Source organism: Leuciscus leuciscus (assembly GCF_965113295.1).
Source record: "Leuciscus leuciscus genome assembly, chromosome: 13".
In the NCBI taxonomy this organism is placed as follows: Eukaryota; Metazoa; Chordata; class Actinopteri; order Cypriniformes; family Leuciscidae; genus Leuciscus; species Leuciscus leuciscus.
In genome coordinates this window covers 27,794,028-27,810,782 of record NC_138737.1, presented here as the reverse complement: position 1 = coordinate 27,810,782, position 16,755 = coordinate 27,794,028, and the positions used below count along the sequence as shown (strand labels likewise).

Below are 16,755 nucleotides of genomic sequence, written 5' to 3'. Positions count from 1 at the left end.
ACATGATCCTTCAGAAATAAATATAATATACTTATTTGGTGTTCAAGAAACATTTAATTATCAATATTGAAAATGGTTGTGCTGCTGCTTAGTATTTTTGTGGAAACCATTTTAAAGATTCTTTGAATATAAATTTAAAAATAATAGCATTTAATTGAAATCTGTTGTAGCATTGTAAATGTCTTTTCTGTCACTTTTGATCAGTATTCATTTCTTTTTAAAAGGTGAAGAATTCTGTAATTTCATTGCCTGGCTGACCATGTATATTATCTCTTACATGGTGCCTTTTTTGTATCCAGGAGAAAACTGGTTCCACTTAGTAGAAAAGTAGAGAGACGAGAAAAGAGGAGGGAGGTGAGTGATTTACTGATGATGCATGCAATCCTGAATATTTTTATATCCTGTATTTTTTATTTAGTTTGTTTATACAGACTTAGCTGAGTTCTCTTCCCCTCTGGGGGGGTCCTTATTTAAAATAACTCTTGGGATCAAATGTGGAATTGAATTTGAGTGTTATTTACTCACTTTTCCGTCTCTCCAACAGGAAAAAGCCCTTATTGCTGCTCAGCTGGAAAATGCTATTGAAAAAGAACTGCTAGACCGTCTAAAACAAGGAACAGTACGTGGATCTTTGGCACATGCTTTTCCTGCTTTTGTGCCAGATCAGTGATTGCATTTAAAGTTTCCTTTTTCATTTTAGTATGGAGACATATACAACTTCCCCATCCACGCCTTTGATAAAGCTATGGAAAAACAGGATGAGGAGAGTGAATCAGAATCAGAGGAAGAGGAAGATGAAGAGGTATTAACTTTATTTCCTGTCAGCTGCGTTTTTATTACTTGTATGTCTATTACAGGACAGTGTACACCACTTTTCAAAAGTTTGGAGATGGTGAGATTTAAAAAATAATTCATGTGTTTGACTTTCAAAAAAAAAAAAGTCTCCTATGCTCACCAAGGCTGCATCATATTATTATAATTTAAAATTACTTTTTGTATTTTAATATTTAATTTATCCCTGTGTTGGCCAAGCAGTTTTCATTTTTTTTCTGTCTTTCAGGTGTCTGGGACGAGAGAATTTATTGCTGAGGATGAGATTGAAGAGAGTGATCTCAGTGATTTTGAGGTAATTTAGATGTAAAATGTTACATTAAAAATAACATGATTTAATATCTGAGTGACATTATCTAAATCCTAATTTTGTTTTACAGGATATGAACAACCTGAAGGGAAGCAGTGATGAGGATGAGGAAGATGATGATGATGAAGAGGAATCCAGTGAGGAAGAGTTGGAAGAAGAGTTGGAAGAAAAGAAAAAGGCCAAAACGAAAGGAAAAGCTCCACTCAAAGGCCCAATCAGGAAAAAACGGGCATATGTGGAGATAGAATATGAACAAGAGTCAGAACCAGCTCAGAAAAGCAAGGCCACATAGAGACTAATCTGATGTGCACACCAACAGTTGTAACTGTGCTCCCTTGTGGAACATTTCCAAATCATCGAACAAGATCTTTTACTACACCTACATTTAATAACAATGTACAATAATCAAAATCTATTGTGGTGGGATTGTTGACCTCTTTCATCTGTACTTATGCTGTTTCAAAGCATCTTTTTTTTGTGTGATGATGTTCCATTGTTTACTTTTGTATCAACTTTGACCCATATTCATGCAATAATAAACTTTATTTGGAATAGCATACACGCTATATATTTTAGTGGCTGTTAGTTTGACTGTAGCTGGTGTTCTAATGGCAAAAACATAACATTTATATATTAAGTATTGTATTGTGTTTGAATGCATGTTTTATTTGTATCATCATTTACATTTCATACACCCACCAGCAATTACACTGCAGATCACTAGAAAACATTTAAACAATCAAAACTGCCTACAGTGAAAATGCTGTTAGTAAGACAAAGTACACAATTTCAAAACATTTATTGCAAAGAAAAAAATTTGAGTGAAATCCCTACTCAGACCCATGACATAAAAGCAAAATTGAACCATTGTTTCTTCTAAGCATTGCACAATGTTGAAGTACCATTGTTAGACATTTTTATTATGCTAAAGATAAGATAATTTGGGGCTCCAAAAAAGATCAATGCTTATGATTTTAATAAAAACTGCAGTGCTGTTAGTATTATGGCAGATTGCAGGATTTAGTGGCTGTTTAAAAAAAAATCTCCATTAAGAGGGAGCAGACAAATCAAGTGGAAAAAAAGAAAGTAGAAGAAACTTCCCTCCTTAGAGCACCTCTAGTATCCACTGTGTATATATATATATACAGTGAGAAAAATAATTCTTAGATCCCCTACTGATTTTGTAAGTCTGCCCACTTACAAAGAAATGAAGGGTCTATAAAAGACAAATATCAACCAAAAAATCATATTCTGGGGACAGGTGTCCACTGACATTAGGAGTACTTTCTTAAAGTGACAGGGCTAATATATTCCACATGGGCACAACCTGTGGGAGGCAGAATTCTTGCTGGTTGTGTAGGGGTTCAAATACTTATTTCACTCGATCAAATGCTAATCAATTTACAATCTTTATATAATGTGTTTTTCTGGATTTTTTGGTTGATATTTTTTCTCTAATCATTAAAATAAACCTACCATAAAAAATGATAGACCCTTCATTTGTCCCTTCAAGTGGTCAAACTTACAAAATCAGCAGGGGATCAAATAATATTTTTCCCACTGTGTGCGTGTGTAAATATATATATATATATATATATATATATATATATAATTTGTAGTGGTAAGTTGGTTGACATTTAATTTATGCAGTTAATTTATGATCAGCAAGGCATGCAACACCCAATACCAGAACAAAGCACAATGAACAAAAATTTACTTTCAGGTAACCTGCACTAACCATGCAGATGCAACTGACTGGAATGAATGGGGATGCTAATGGAAGGCACTTTCCAGGACTTTTAAAACTATATTGGACACATTAGAATGAATATGTTATTTACAGGTTACCTGAAGTCATTTAGAACAAAAGTATAACTTGTATTTACGAATGCATTTACAAAGGACAAACACTTGTATTTAGTATGGTCACTTTAAAAGAGAACTGGCTGTGTACAACAAGAAGTACAGTCTATTCAAAATATTTATTTAAAAGGTAATTGAGAAAAGACTTGAGGAAATCAACTCTCAAGTCAGGTTGTTTTAGCTTTATTTTATTTCTCTCTCGCTCTCTCAAATATGTATAAACAGTTCCCTTGGATAGTCCAAACACAGAGTGTATTACAGTATTTTTTATTACAGATTCAACTCCGCTAACTTCACCTCCATAAATGGGAAAAGGGGCAAGTATTATTGCCAGCTTACAGCTTATTGACACAGTGGGGCTGCAGTGACTTTCTGAATACACATCAACACAGCGTCAGGGACACAACTGCTGTCTACCTCTCTCAGAAGAGTCTAAAAAAAAGGATGAAATAAGGCAAGGAGAAAATGGGAAAGTGGATTTAATATATGTAGAAACTGCATGCAATATCTATCAGAAGAACAAGATCTCATAAAAGCTTAGAAAGTTTTTATTAGTCCCTTTTAATAAGATTAGGCTTAGAAATGTATATTAATATAACGGTTTATAATTTTGAATTTTCATCAACTTTTATCTGAATGATGAAACAAGTACAGGATGACAGTTTTTACTTCTCTGGTTGAAGTTGGTCCTTTTATAATCACAAGATTTCACAAAATTAAGAATCGATATTCTCACCTGTAGTTTTCCCTTTGAGCAGTGGTTGAGCAGCAGTAAACATTGGGATGCTTCGGTCATGAGGTGCTCTTTCAGCTGAGTGGGTAATGAGTCTGATGAGATGTCAACCAGAAACCTCAGAAGACTCTGAGTTAGCAAACCCATCCTCTTCTCCATACTAGAGAGATACATACAAAAAAATACAAAAAACATTGTGTTTAGAGTATTAAGCAAAAATACATCTGAAATAAGCATACAAGAAGAGAGTGGAATAATCTCAGAACTGAATTTAAAAAGTAAATTTCATGTAGTCGCACTGAAGCATCGGTGATGTATAGTGCTTTGGATGGTCACCATGGCCAAGCAATCTGTAGAGTCTTTTGCAGAGCCTCCAGGATATTCAGTCTGCATTTCTCCTCTGGAGCATCCGAGACTTCCAAATATCCAACAATCACCCTCTCCAGCCTTTTCATGTGACGAATAATTACTATACCCATCCTTAAAGACAACAGCATGAAATAATAAATGACAGACAACTTGGAACATAAAAGTATCTAAAGATTAGCAATATTATCACAATTACGCAAATCTAGCTAAGAATATTCTAAATGTGCATGAAAAATTATTATTAATTATTATACTGCAATTTTCACCCACATTTTTGTAGTCACTCACAAAAAAAGGGAACTTTCAATGGATGGACAAGAATGATTAGAAAATATTAAAAATACTGTTTATTAACAAAAGTTTTATGGGTTTGGAACAACATGAGGGTGAGTAAATGATGATAAAATTTTCATATTTGGGTGAACTAACCCAATAGCAACCTGTATGACATACGCCTTAGAAATTACTTTCTATTTTGGCTGATGTTTGACAACAACTATTAGCAAGTGTTGCATATAATAGGAACCTATTACTGAAATAACTAATATCAAGATGGCTACCTTAATAATTTAATCCTCACCTCTCAATAAGTAAGACAAGATTTCTGGCATATACACGTCGAAGGTCAATCTTGTGCTCCATTTCCATGTATGTCAAGACGTGCCGGAGCATATTGTCAAATCGATTTTGTTTACGCCGTGTACCTGCAAGGGCTGGAGGTTTCTCAAGGACTGACAGCAAGTCTATAAGGCAGGGCAACACAACCTGAAGAAAATACAAAAAAAAGATGAGATACATAACCTAATCTAAAAATGAAAACCACACATCTGCATTCAAGTACGCAGTACGCACATGTGAAAGCATCACCTGTATAAGCGTGGCCTCAGATGTGTGTAAGTGATTGAATACAGCATGATAGAGCACCTGAGCTCTGTTGAACTGCCTCAGATCAGCACCAGGCTGAGTCAAATAAACAAGGAGAAAGTCAAATAAACACACATCAATTAAAAAAAATACAATGACTTATAATTTTCTCCAGGGTTTGATGTCTCTCTTATGAATGTCAGGAGCACATTATTAAAGGGTCATTCCGTGTCAACTCAACAAGTGGTTCCCAGCTAACATTTTTATTTTAATAAAAAAAAATCTGTTGAAAGAAATGTATAAACAAAGAAGAAAGCCTAAATGTTTTCTTGAATGCATGATTAATCCACTATTTTGTGGAGGGGGGTCAAAATGACAATTTTCACTTGAGATTTGGAGCCAAATTACAGTGGGGTAAAAATGACACTAGAAAGATGGCAGCATCATTATTTTATTTTTACACAGAGATTGGTAGGTCTATTGGAACAATCTGTCAACTTTAGAAATCTTTGATCCATTAAATAGCAATGTTCAAAAATGGGAAAAAGCACTCGTGTTTTTTGCCCCAAGTTTGCTTGCCAGTAACTCAGGAAGTATTAAAGATATCTTAATATCCTTTTATATTATTGTTTTTATCAAACTTTTCTTTTGTTGAATTCATTTTAAAGGCCCTATATGCTTCAATCCCAGTGGTATGGATATCTTAATTCGGCTCCATGAGTAATTGTTAAATTGTACACATTTTCAGTGGTAAATAATGATGAAACTAAAAATGCAAGAAACAAAAAAAATTATAATCTATTAACACAATTGCATAGAATATACCTGTCTGAGTGCCATGAATTCTCTTTACCCAAAGTTTGCATGGCTGTAACTCAAGAAGTATTAAAGATCTCTTAATATCCTTAAAGATTCTAATTCAAAAAAATAAAATAAATAAACTTTCATTTTTAAGGCCCTATATGGTTAATTCCCAGAGATATTGGGATGTCAATGCGGTAACATGTAGTTACGATACTGCATATTTGAACTCTTGGTAGCTTCAGAAACTGTTAAAATGAAGAAAAAAACCCTTCTTCCAATTATCTCTGAAACTGATTCAGACATAGATTCGTATAAATACACTTTTGAAAGCAAGTTAATGTGCCTCAACTTGACCATTTCTGTGTATTTTTTGCACTCAGATGGGTATGTTTTATGCAATTGTTTTCATAGAGGGAAACAAGATAATTTCTAGTTTCAACTATTTATTCTTCAGACATTCCCCTTTAAATGGAATAAGTATCAGCTGCATATAAAAGTGAACCATATTTGATTTTCGACCATTGAAAATGGTTACACAGGCACGCAATCTTTGGAAAAAGAGTTCATGGCACTCAGACAGATATATTCTATGCAACTGTGTTGATAGAAAAAAACTATACACATTATTTGTTCTTCAGATATTCCTCTTTAAAAGAAAAAAGTATCAGCTGTATGCAAACAAAGTGACCCAAATTTGCTTTTCAACCACTAGAAATGTGTCAAATTTACCAATTGACTCATGGAACCGGACTAAGAACTGCATATCTCTGGGTTTTAACCATATAGGCCCTTTTAAGTAAAGATACCTAAAGAAATGTTTGTTAAAAACCAGAATCTAAAAGGTAATTAAGATATCTTTAATACTTCTGGGGTTACAGACATTCAAACTTCGGGCAAAAAATACAAGTGCTTTTTCCCATTTTTGAACTGTCACCGTTGGAATATAATGCAACAAAGATCGTAGAATCTAAAGTAAACAGACATACCTAAAGACCTACCAATCTCTGTGTAAAAAATAAAATAATGATGCTGCCATCTTTCTTAAGTCATTTTTACCCCTCTGTAATTTTGCTCCAAATCTCAGGTGAAAATTGTCATTTTGCATTTAATATTTTGGCTTTAATCACTATTTATATTTGTCTTTCTTCAGGAAAAAAATATTAACAAAAACAAAAATTTTAAACTTCGGGGAAGTTTCAGAAATATGGTTGATTTGACCCTAAAGTGACTAAAATTCAGAGACACATCATGTACCCTTGTTTAAGGGTACATGAACAGCTGTAGAATGTTCACTATTTATTGAATTACAAGCATATTTAACATTACTCCTCTGCCATCAGCTTTTTCATGGAGCTTACTTGAATGCGAATGGAGAAGGTAATTCTAGAAATCATTAATGTTGCATTTTATAATGCCTTATAATGCTGCTCTGTAGGCAGATTTACATTCTGGAACAAAATGGTGACAAAATATTTACAAAAATGACTTACCACATTGAGAACAATGTGATGCAGGCAGTGCACACCCAATACTTTGTTTTCTGTGCGATAATCATCAGATATAAGCAAAGACGGTGGAAACACCTTCTCCAAATACTCTGTTAAACAGGGTCGTCCAACCTGAACTAGCATCCAGGAAAACACATGCTTCACTGCCTGGTTACGCTTCCAGCTCTCCCTGAACAGAATAAAGGACATGCTTGAGTGCATTTAATACCATATTATTATTATGTATGTGCTCTTGCGTCATTTCTGTGTTGTAATTTAAAAAAAGAATAGCAGACTTTCAGAAATATGCTCCGGTCAAGCTTTTTTAATTTAAACTTAGTCATTTACACAATGACAAGAAAATGAACATGACTCGCACTCTTTTCTATATCTGAATGTTTACTACAGACAAAATTAGGGATGATCCGATACCAGTATCGGTATAGGGCCCGATACTGCGCTCGTAATCGTAAAAATGTTCCAATATTAAAGGGGTCATATAATGGTACATGCACTTTTACAAGTTGATTGTACTGAAATGTGTGTTGGCAGTGCCTGTACACAACCATCATAAAATGATAAAAATCCATTCAGTGTTTTTTTTTTTAATCTCCTTATATGTTTGACCCTCTCTGAAATCAAGCCGTTCGATTTTGTGACGTCACAATATCGACGCCCCTCCCATGATGGTTGATTGACAGCAGCGTTTCAAACACAGACCAGCCCTCTCTCATGAGCAGCTGTCTGTCATCATAGTGCATTAATATGCTGGAAAATAATGGCGTCGTCTAAGCAATTGTGGTGTTCTGTTCTTGGCTGTAATAAGGAACACAGCAATCATTTTGATGTTCCTAAATCCGAACTGCTGAAGACACATGGCTGAGTTTTGTTTTTGAAGGGAATATACTAGGGGTGGGCGGATCGATCCTGAAGTATCGATACTATCGATACTGACGTGGTATCGAAAAGGATCGATCCTCACATAAAAATATCGATCCAAATGTGTGTTTTTTTACCAGTAATTTTTTATTAATTTAGCAAGCAATTCAGTGCGTAAAATAAGCTTCTAAGTGGAAAAATAAGCGATTGTTAGCAGATAATTGTGTAAGATAGAACTTTTTCTCCTAGTCATCTGGATACAAGACAAAACCAATCAATCCAGTTCAATGCTGGTGCTTCGCTGAGCTCACAGGACCAGTGCGTTTGGGAAATGAAGCCTTGCTTAGATGACAGAGAAACAATCGGGAGTTATTTCGCAATAAACAAGCCAAAAGTGTACATAACGGTTCAAAATGTTGACGTCAGTAAGATATTTTTAATGAAATTAATATTTTTATTCAACAAGGATCAATGCATTAAATTGATCAAAAGTGACAGTCAAGGGTTTTACACTGTTAAAAAACAAATCTACTTCATATAAATGCTGTTCTTTGAACTTTGTTCATCAAATAATTCTGCATAAAATGTATCATGGTTTCCACAAAAATATGAAACTGTTTTCAACATTGATAATAATAAGAAATGTTCCCTGAGCAGCAAATCAGCATATTAAAATTAATTATTATCATGACTGGAGTAATGATGCCGAAAATTCAGCTTTGATCACATGAATAAATTACAGTTTACTATGGCATAGAAAACAGATAGCCCATGTTAAATTGTAATATGAAATTTTTGATCAAATAAATGCAGAAGAGAATTAAAAATCTTACGGACCCCAAACTTTTGAACAGTAGGCTAGTACTATAATTAGGGTAGTTTTGTAAAAGTCACTGACTAATTACAGGCGAGTTGAGAGCACAAATCACAAAATATTTAGTAGTCATGAAAACGTATTCAGATTTAGCATATTAATGATGCATTCACCTCATAAATCATGACACACTGCTCTAGCACAGGAAAGTGCATACAAGTTCAAGTGCATGCTTTTAAAATGAAAAAGTATTGGTATCGGTATCGATATCGGCGATACTGGCCCTGTATTTACTTGGTATCGGATCGATACCGAAATTTGCAGTATGGCCCACCACTAGAATATACCCAAAGCATTGACACGGGGATACAAATGAGGGTCAGTAAAGCTAGTTTTGCTAAGAAGCTGCTCCTGAAAAATAAATAAAATCGGTACCGTGTTCCTGCTGAACCTCCAGAAGAAGTAAGCGTAACGTTTTATTAACCTTTATTAATATATTAATCTTTGCAAATCGCTTGCACGCTTCAAGATTAATGCATCTAAGGTTTACACTCAAGGTACATTACGGCATGTTTTCTATGTACTACGTTCTCAATTAATTCATAATCCCACGTTTATGATGAACAACGCGTTATGGTTATTGTGTTACAAACGGTGTAGGCACAGAGCAGAGGTGCGGGGTGAGCAAAGCTCATTATCATTTAAAGACACATGCACTGAAACGGCGTGCTGAAAACAGAGCTGTTTTTGACCAGGTTAAATGAGTGTTTTCTTACAATACTAATGAGAATTTTTAATTAAAGTATATTACAAACTTTTAATTTAGACCCTAAATAATCATATTAGCTTGTACAAAAATGGCATTATATGACCCCTTTAACAACCGATACCACACAGTGTGTGCACAGTGTTTGTGTCCAGACAAAGAAACAGGGAGTATAATGGGGATAAAAGAGAAGACTGTCTGTTAAGTAAATTGATCTATTAGTGAAATTATCGAGCTTGTCGAGCACATCCCTTTTTCACAGACATCAGTGGAAAGTTGTAGTTCGGTCGGATAATGGCAAAAATGGCAAAAAAAAGTAAAACGAGGCATGTATTAATTTACTAACATTAACTGACGATAGAGAGAGAGAGAGAGAATACTTCTGTTGCATGCTCTTGATTGCTGATCGTTCACTCAGCATGCATGCATCATTTGGATTAAAACTAAATTGTAAATGTAAGTAAAACATAAACTGTTACGTGATTTATTTATAGCCAGTGGTTATTAATACAGGACCTTTGCAAGTGAAGAAGTTTTATGAACGAAAAGTGCATCTTAAGTGCACGCCCTGAAAGCTACCTCAGACAGCGTATATAAATACTGAATTAAACTCTCTTTCACAAATTCACACAAAATGATGTAAAACGTCCGTTTTGGCGAATATCCTGGTAAACACAGTCGGTTATATCCTAATGAACGTAAACAAAGAAAATGCGTAAAGTAGGGAAGGCTATATTGGATCCGTGCATTTCAGTCTTAAAGGGACATCAGCCTAATAAACCTGCTGCTGTGACAGCTGCTTTTTACTGTTAATCAAACTGCAAAAGACAAAGTAATCACAACTGATTTACTATTATAACTTTATAAAGATTCATCTATATTTAATTTATACAGTGATGAATATGCAGTATTGTTTCACATTTGATTACTTTATTCAAATGATGTGCCTGAAAACTACTGTTAGATCTACCTGAAAAAAACAACAACTTTGTTCTATTGTATTTATTTGTGCTATTTGTAATTTGATTATTTGTTCTTATTATATTACTGACTGCTTACTTGTCTTAAATAATGTTTAAAATTTACAATAATTAGGCTAGTAGTTTTTGCTGTAGTATCAAAATTGGAATAGAGTATTTTGATATTTCACTGCTGTCGTTTAGAGCTGAATAACAACACTTTTGTCTTCTGTGGAGCTACTTATAGTTGAATTGAACTCATTTCATGAATTTACACAATTATTGAACTGAATCAACACTGAAATGACTTTTTAGAGCTGCTTTACAGCAGAATTCTATTTTTAATCATTGATTGTTATTTTCCTGTTTATTTTTGTAAAGCTGCTTTGAAACAACTTGTAAAACACAATAAATAAAGGTGACTTGACTTTTTGACCAATGAATTCCTATGATTTTTCCACAATGTTTCCTGTCATTTGTGATTACTGGATATAGATTTTTTATTTTTTTATTCAGACCAATTCTCTAATAAATCTTTTTGACTAATTTATTTAAAATAATTGGTTGTTCGAAGACCAATAAAACAACAAGACCACTATCTAGCTGATGGAATATTTTTTAGATAATTAAAATATATATATTAGTTACACTTTATTTTACAGTATGTGTACTTACAGTGAACTTGCCCAAGAAAGTACTAGTAATATAAGGTAACTACATGGGTTAAGGTTAGGTTTAGGGGTAGGTTCAGGATTAATAACTAGCTATAACCCAGTTATTGTAATTGCTATAATGAATACATAGTATACATGGGGAACAGGACTAAAATAAAGTGCTACCAAAATATTAATTTAATATAATTAATAAAATATTTTTGAGTTAAGAAAACATAAGAAAAAAAACATTTATATTTTACCATGTTTTTACTATTTAATTAATTTAGACAATTTTAGGCTTGGAAAACAATTCTTAAAATTCATTGATACTTCACAGTTAATGCTAAAAAAGACAAAGGTTACACTTTATTTTAAGGTGCCATTGTTACAGTGTAATTATAAGTACGGAGTAATATTAAGCATTAATATTATTAATATTATTAGCCTACAGGCGCATATAGCGGTGGCAGGTCGAGTGACAGGCGCCGGTGGCAGCTGCCCCTGCCACGGAAAGATTTTACCCTTACTGGAGGATTAGGCTTGGTCGAGGGTTAGTTGCATGCAATTATGCATAATTTACTGTTATTACAATGGTAAGTGCATGTAACATAACAAGGACACTGTAAAATGTGTTACCAAAACAAGTTCTTAAAACCACACTCCCACAACTGAAAATTGTATACACCAAACTATACCGTGTATTAAGACTTATCGTTTATGTGATATTAAATGTACTGCATAGTAGGAACAAATTTTCGCAGAGCTTTTGTACTGGTGCAAGTGATGAAACTCACTTGGTTAATTCTGGCTGCAGTGTGTCAAGAACTGGCCCCAGAACTCCTTTCTGATCCTCATCAAGTTTTCCAGACAGCAGCTCTTGCACTGACCTGCAGCCTGTCAATTCCACTACTGATGTTAAGAGTTCCAGAGCTCTTTTTCTGGAGGATGCACTGGTCCAAGGCTGCTCCTGCAAGTGTGTAATTGAGAATATACAGTAGGTGGGGGCTAGTGTGCGAACTAGAGACCTGATAGCTGGATTGTTTTGATCCTCCAGTGCTTTCTGAATCTGCAGAGACAACGCAAGAAGCACTGTACTAACAGCCTGAGCTTTGGCCGGTATGTCCTCGTAATTCTTAGCAGGTAAAGTGCCGCTGTCTGTGTCACATACTGGAAGGGCAGCGTAACGGGTAAATGAGTTCACTAAGGCCAAATACTGGCCTCGTAAATCAGTGTTCCCTTCAGGAAAGAGCCAGGAAAGACGAGCGTTTGCGAGCAGCTCTGCTGTGTCTTCCAAGATGCCCGCGCGGTTCTCATGTGCTTCTTCCACCTCGAAATGCTCACGAATGTGGCTCAAAGCAGCAAGAACAGAGCAGGAACCCGCTGTGTCTCCGATTTTCATCTCCCGAAGAACATGTGCCACATCCATTGCGTTGTTTTAAATTCAGCTATCCGTGACAGTAGAGAAATATGAAGATCATATGACAAAAGCGTTAATAGTAGCTCAAGACCACTGATTTCTATTACAGTCTTAACACCTCGAGCATGTGTTTTTTGGAATCATTTAAATGATTTAGTCTTGTACTATAAAACATCAAAATGATTTACCCATTCATCACTTCGACTCGATCTATTTTATGCAGCAGCGGGTTGTTTAAGTGCAACCATTAAATATTTCCTCAGAAACTCGACCCATACTATAAAAGTTCCCATGTTGAAAAGACATATCCAAGCTAAGTAAGGCACTTAAAATAAAAAAAGGTGATATTAGTGATCACTTGTGGCTTTTTCTGTTGCTATAGGTGATTTTTCTGTAAGATTTTATATTTACTTACAGTCAAATTTAAACTAATACATTTCATCATCCCATCTCATACTAAATTATTTCATTATTTATGAAACCGTCTTACCATATATATACCATATATAACCGTGTATATATTTTTAAAAACGAATTGCACATATTTTAATGTTAAAGGGATAGTTCACTTTGAAATTAATTTTTGGTATGTTTTAGCTTACCTCAAGGGCATCCAAGATGTAGGTGTCTTTTTTTCCGCAGTATCAATTTTTATATTTTTAGGTCAAACCGTTCTTGTCTGTCAGTCATAATGCAGGTCTATGGTCATTATCTCAAAACAGAGTCCAAATTAAAACAATTCCCCGTCGTCCAAATTAAACAATTCCCCATCGTAAGTACACATTGATGGCCTAAGACACGAAACGAGCGGTTTGTGTGAGAAAACGAACAGTATTTATCGTTTTTACCTCTTATACGCAGCCATGTCGAAGTGATCTGATCTGACGTGTACGCAGACTGGTGCATAGATATATACACTAGATGTCGACTTAAAGACATTCGTTCCAATGAACTGCCGTAGACAAGGCGACATCTAGTGTGTATATATCTATGTCAGATCAGATCACTCGGACATGGCTGCGTATAAGTGGTAAAAACGATATAAATACTGTTCGTTTTCTCACACAAACCGCTCGTTTCGTGTCTTAGGCCATCAATGTGTACTTCCGATGGGGAATTGTTTAATTTGGACGACGGGGAATTGTTTTAATTTGGACTCTGTGCTTGTGTTTTGAGATAATGACCATAGACCTGCATTATATGACTGACAGACAAGAACGGTTTGACCTAAAAATATCAAAATTGAAACGACACCTAAAAAAGACACCTACATCTTGGATGCCCTTGAGGTAAGCTAAAACATACCAAAAATTAATTTCAAAGTGAACTATCCCTTTAATGAAATAAAAGGACCCTTTATTATAGGCTATAATATAATAATCACCATGAAATCAAAATATGGAACATGGAATACAGAGAAAGTTTGTGTTTGCTCCACTGATCTATATAGAGATATTTATATTTATATTTATATTTTATATTTATAATAGATAAGGCAGCTTTAGTGGGGTTTACTGTTTACTGTTTCAATAGAGTGGTGCAGGTATGACGTCACTTTGTAGGCCAACAGGCAGTTTCGACTAAAACTCTATCCAAATAGTACCCTATTATAATACCCTATCCTAACCCAATAGGATTTTCCCATTGGCTTTTGGATTTTCGCTAAAAACAAGCTTTGTGATCAACAAGTTTATGATATTTGCACGTTTTGTCCATCAAGATAATTTTCACAGATGAACACAACTTTTATGAGTTGAACGCACATGAATGCCACCACAAAGTCGACGATAGCATAACCTGCCCCAACCACTAACCCACTATAACTATACTGTAACCCACTTCACTACTATAAGTGTTTAATGATTGCGAATCCCACCCAACCACTAAATCTACCCTTAATGAGCTCCACCCCAACACAGATGTGAGACTGCTGGCCTGGCGCTGTTGTCTTTAGGCTCAGACTGCTGTGATGTATGGTTCTGCAGCTCAGCATTTGGTTATTATTGCGGAAAGTGACTTGACCTGACGTCCTAAACACGACGAATACCAACTCATAAATAAGAACTTCGCAGGAGGACTTGAACACCATTAAGGGGCCTTTTTTAAAATTTTACGTAATTTTACGCACTAGACGGATGTGTTTGACTAATGCGCTCAAGTCTTACGTCTTATGCTTATGAGAAACGCATGACACAGCTTTCTAAAAACGCAGAACTCAAGTTAAAAGAAGTTCAACTTATAAAAGAAGCGTCTCGAGAACTTGCGGGTTTCCCCATTCCACTTCCCGCGTCACACATTTTTCAAAGCAAAAACTCAGTCTGTGTGAATGCCCCCTATGGCTGGTGGCGTTAGCTTTTGACACAACCGACCGAGTTTGAATCCGCCTTTTTCTGAATTTATTCTTCTCCCTTTTTTCATATAACAGCTTGGTGAGGTGTTTATTTTAAATACAAAATAAGAAAATATTTGAAAAGTGGAAATAAAGTGCCAAGCAGGTTTTATTTATTAGAAGGAATAAAGTATTTAATAGGTGGGATTAGGTATAAGCAGTAAACAGCAATATGCGTTCACACAAATAACTTTTTATTTGAATGTTTCAGTGTGTGTTGACAAATTACTTTATTTGAATGTTATCTTGATATAACATGACACTAAGTTGTTACGAAAGAAATGCGTGGTGACATCATTGCGTGAGTACGTAAGGAACCGATGAATCGGTTCATTGAAACTGTACGACTGGAACACCTGGAAGATACTGTGCCGTCTGGCTTAGAGATGGGCTATTCTCTAAGAAAACAGGACGTTTCTGGATATTAACATTTGAACTCTCTCTTGCAAAATTAGCATCCCCATCTGAGATGCAATCACATTGAGATCACACCTCAGTGTCTATTGTCTTATCTGCATTCCTGCCCTTTACCCCCTCGTCCCCCATCTCTTCTCTCTACATGCTGAGATCACCTGAAATTCACCCAAAAATCTTTTTTAATTTAATGTGAACAATCATCATACAACACTATACATGTGGTTTCATTTCAAATGTCTCTGTGCGACTGGTACAGAGGTCTCATTCCCACAGAAGTAAACCAAAAGGTAATAAAGGTTTTAAGAGTTTAGAGATACTTTGTATACTGTGATGTGATACTGTGATGACCTGGGAGAGGGGTGTGCCCTCTCCCAGGGTTTTTAATGGAAATTACTTTCTGTCCCCAAAAAGTGTAAACTACCTAGATTTGGGGCCTTGATTAATGCATATTCCCATTGTTAACTCATGTCTCATTTGGAGGAGGGTTCTGTCTTGGTCTAGTATTTAAGGAGATGCTGCAAAGGATTTATAAGCAGATCAGCCCATAATGCTGAGTGTCCCCCGGACTGATATTTAAGTACACTTGGCACTGGTATAATGGGAATAATAAAGGGATAATAGAAAGGGATTTCTATTTAGGACAACATAATGTTGCTTGAACCATCCTAAATAGTGTGAGCCTTACCTCTGTTTATTGTAATATTACTTTAGCTACATGTAGGCCTACATGGGAAACCATGGCATGACCAAATCAAAGTTACTACCAGAGAAAGTGATGTTGGTCAACTTACACTCACCTAAAGGATTATTAGGAACACCTGTTCAATTTCTCATTAATGCAATTATCTAATCAACTAATCACATGGCAGTTGCTTCAATGCATTTAGGGGTGTGGTCCTGGTCAAGACAATCTCCTGAACTCCAAACTGAATGTCAGAATGGGAAAGAAAGGTGATTTAAGCAATTTTGAGCGTGGCATGGTTGTTGGTGCCAGACAGGCCGGTCTGAGTATTGCACAATCTGCTCAGTTACTGGGATGTTCACGCACAACCATTTTTAGGGTTTACAAAGAATGGTGTGAAAAGGGAAAAACATCCAGTATGCGGCAGTCCTGTGGGCGAAAATGCCTTGTTGATGCTAGAGGTCAGAGGAGAATGGGCCGACTGATTTAAGCTGATAGAAGAGCAACTTTGACTG

The 16,755-nt window shown here is 35.3% G+C and overlaps 2 protein-coding genes across 3 annotated transcripts; one reads left to right on the top strand and one right to left on the bottom strand.

Annotated features, from left to right (window-relative positions):
* The first annotated feature begins 26 nt into the window (after positions 1–26).
* On the top strand, positions 27–1,698 carry mak16 (MAK16 homolog). Its single transcript, XM_082187810.1, has 5 exons — positions 27–354; positions 545–619; positions 701–802; positions 1,061–1,126; positions 1,212–1,698. The coding sequence occupies exons 3-5, from the start codon at positions 746–748 to the stop codon at positions 1,431–1,433; spliced, it is 345 nt and encodes a 114-aa protein (XP_082043936.1). The 5' UTR covers positions 27–354; positions 545–619; positions 701–745; the 3' UTR covers positions 1,434–1,698.
* Positions 1,699–3,206: 1,508 nt separating this feature from the next.
* On the bottom strand, positions 3,207–13,041 carry tti2 (TELO2 interacting protein 2). Of its 2 annotated transcripts, XM_082187754.1 has the most exons (8): positions 12,941–13,041; positions 12,130–12,780; positions 7,265–7,451; positions 4,959–5,066; positions 4,687–4,871; positions 4,074–4,217; positions 3,741–3,897; positions 3,207–3,436 (listed from the first exon to the last, which is right to left on the bottom strand). In XM_082187754.1, exons 2-8 carry the CDS (start codon positions 12,759–12,761, stop codon positions 3,347–3,349), a joined length of 1,503 nt encoding a protein of 500 aa, XP_082043880.1. In that variant the 5' UTR covers positions 12,762–12,780; positions 12,941–13,041; the 3' UTR covers positions 3,207–3,346. The 2 variants fall into 2 exon arrangements, with proteins under 2 accessions (XP_082043880.1, XP_082043881.1); XM_082187755.1 differs by having other exon boundaries at positions 4,974–5,066; positions 12,130–12,991.
* Positions 13,042–16,755: the final 3,714 nt, after the last annotated feature.

Excerpts from the sequence above, each read along its gene's own strand:
- mak16 (XM_082187810.1), top strand. The coding sequence starts at position 746 with ATGGAAAAACAGGATGAGGAGAGTGAATCAGAATCAGAGGAAGAGGAA. Across the intron at positions 803-1,060 it reads AGGAAGAGGAAGATGAAGAG|GTGTCTGGGACGAGAGAATT; the intron begins GTATTAACTTTA and ends TCTGTCTTTCAG. Across the intron at positions 1,127-1,211 it reads GTGATCTCAGTGATTTTGAG|GATATGAACAACCTGAAGGG; the intron begins GTAATTTAGATG and ends TTTGTTTTACAG.
- tti2 (XM_082187754.1), bottom strand. The coding sequence starts at position 12,761 with ATGGATGTGGCACATGTTCTTCGGGAGATGAAAATCGGAGACACAGCG. Across the intron at positions 4,872-4,958 it reads TACAGGTGATGCTTTCACAT|GTTGTGTTGCCCTGCCTTAT; the intron begins GTGCGTACTGCG and ends TATTTTCTTCAG. Across the intron at positions 4,218-4,686 it reads CTTGTCTTACTTATTGAGAG|GATGGGTATAGTAATTATTC; the intron begins GTGAGGATTAAA and ends GTTGTCTTTAAG.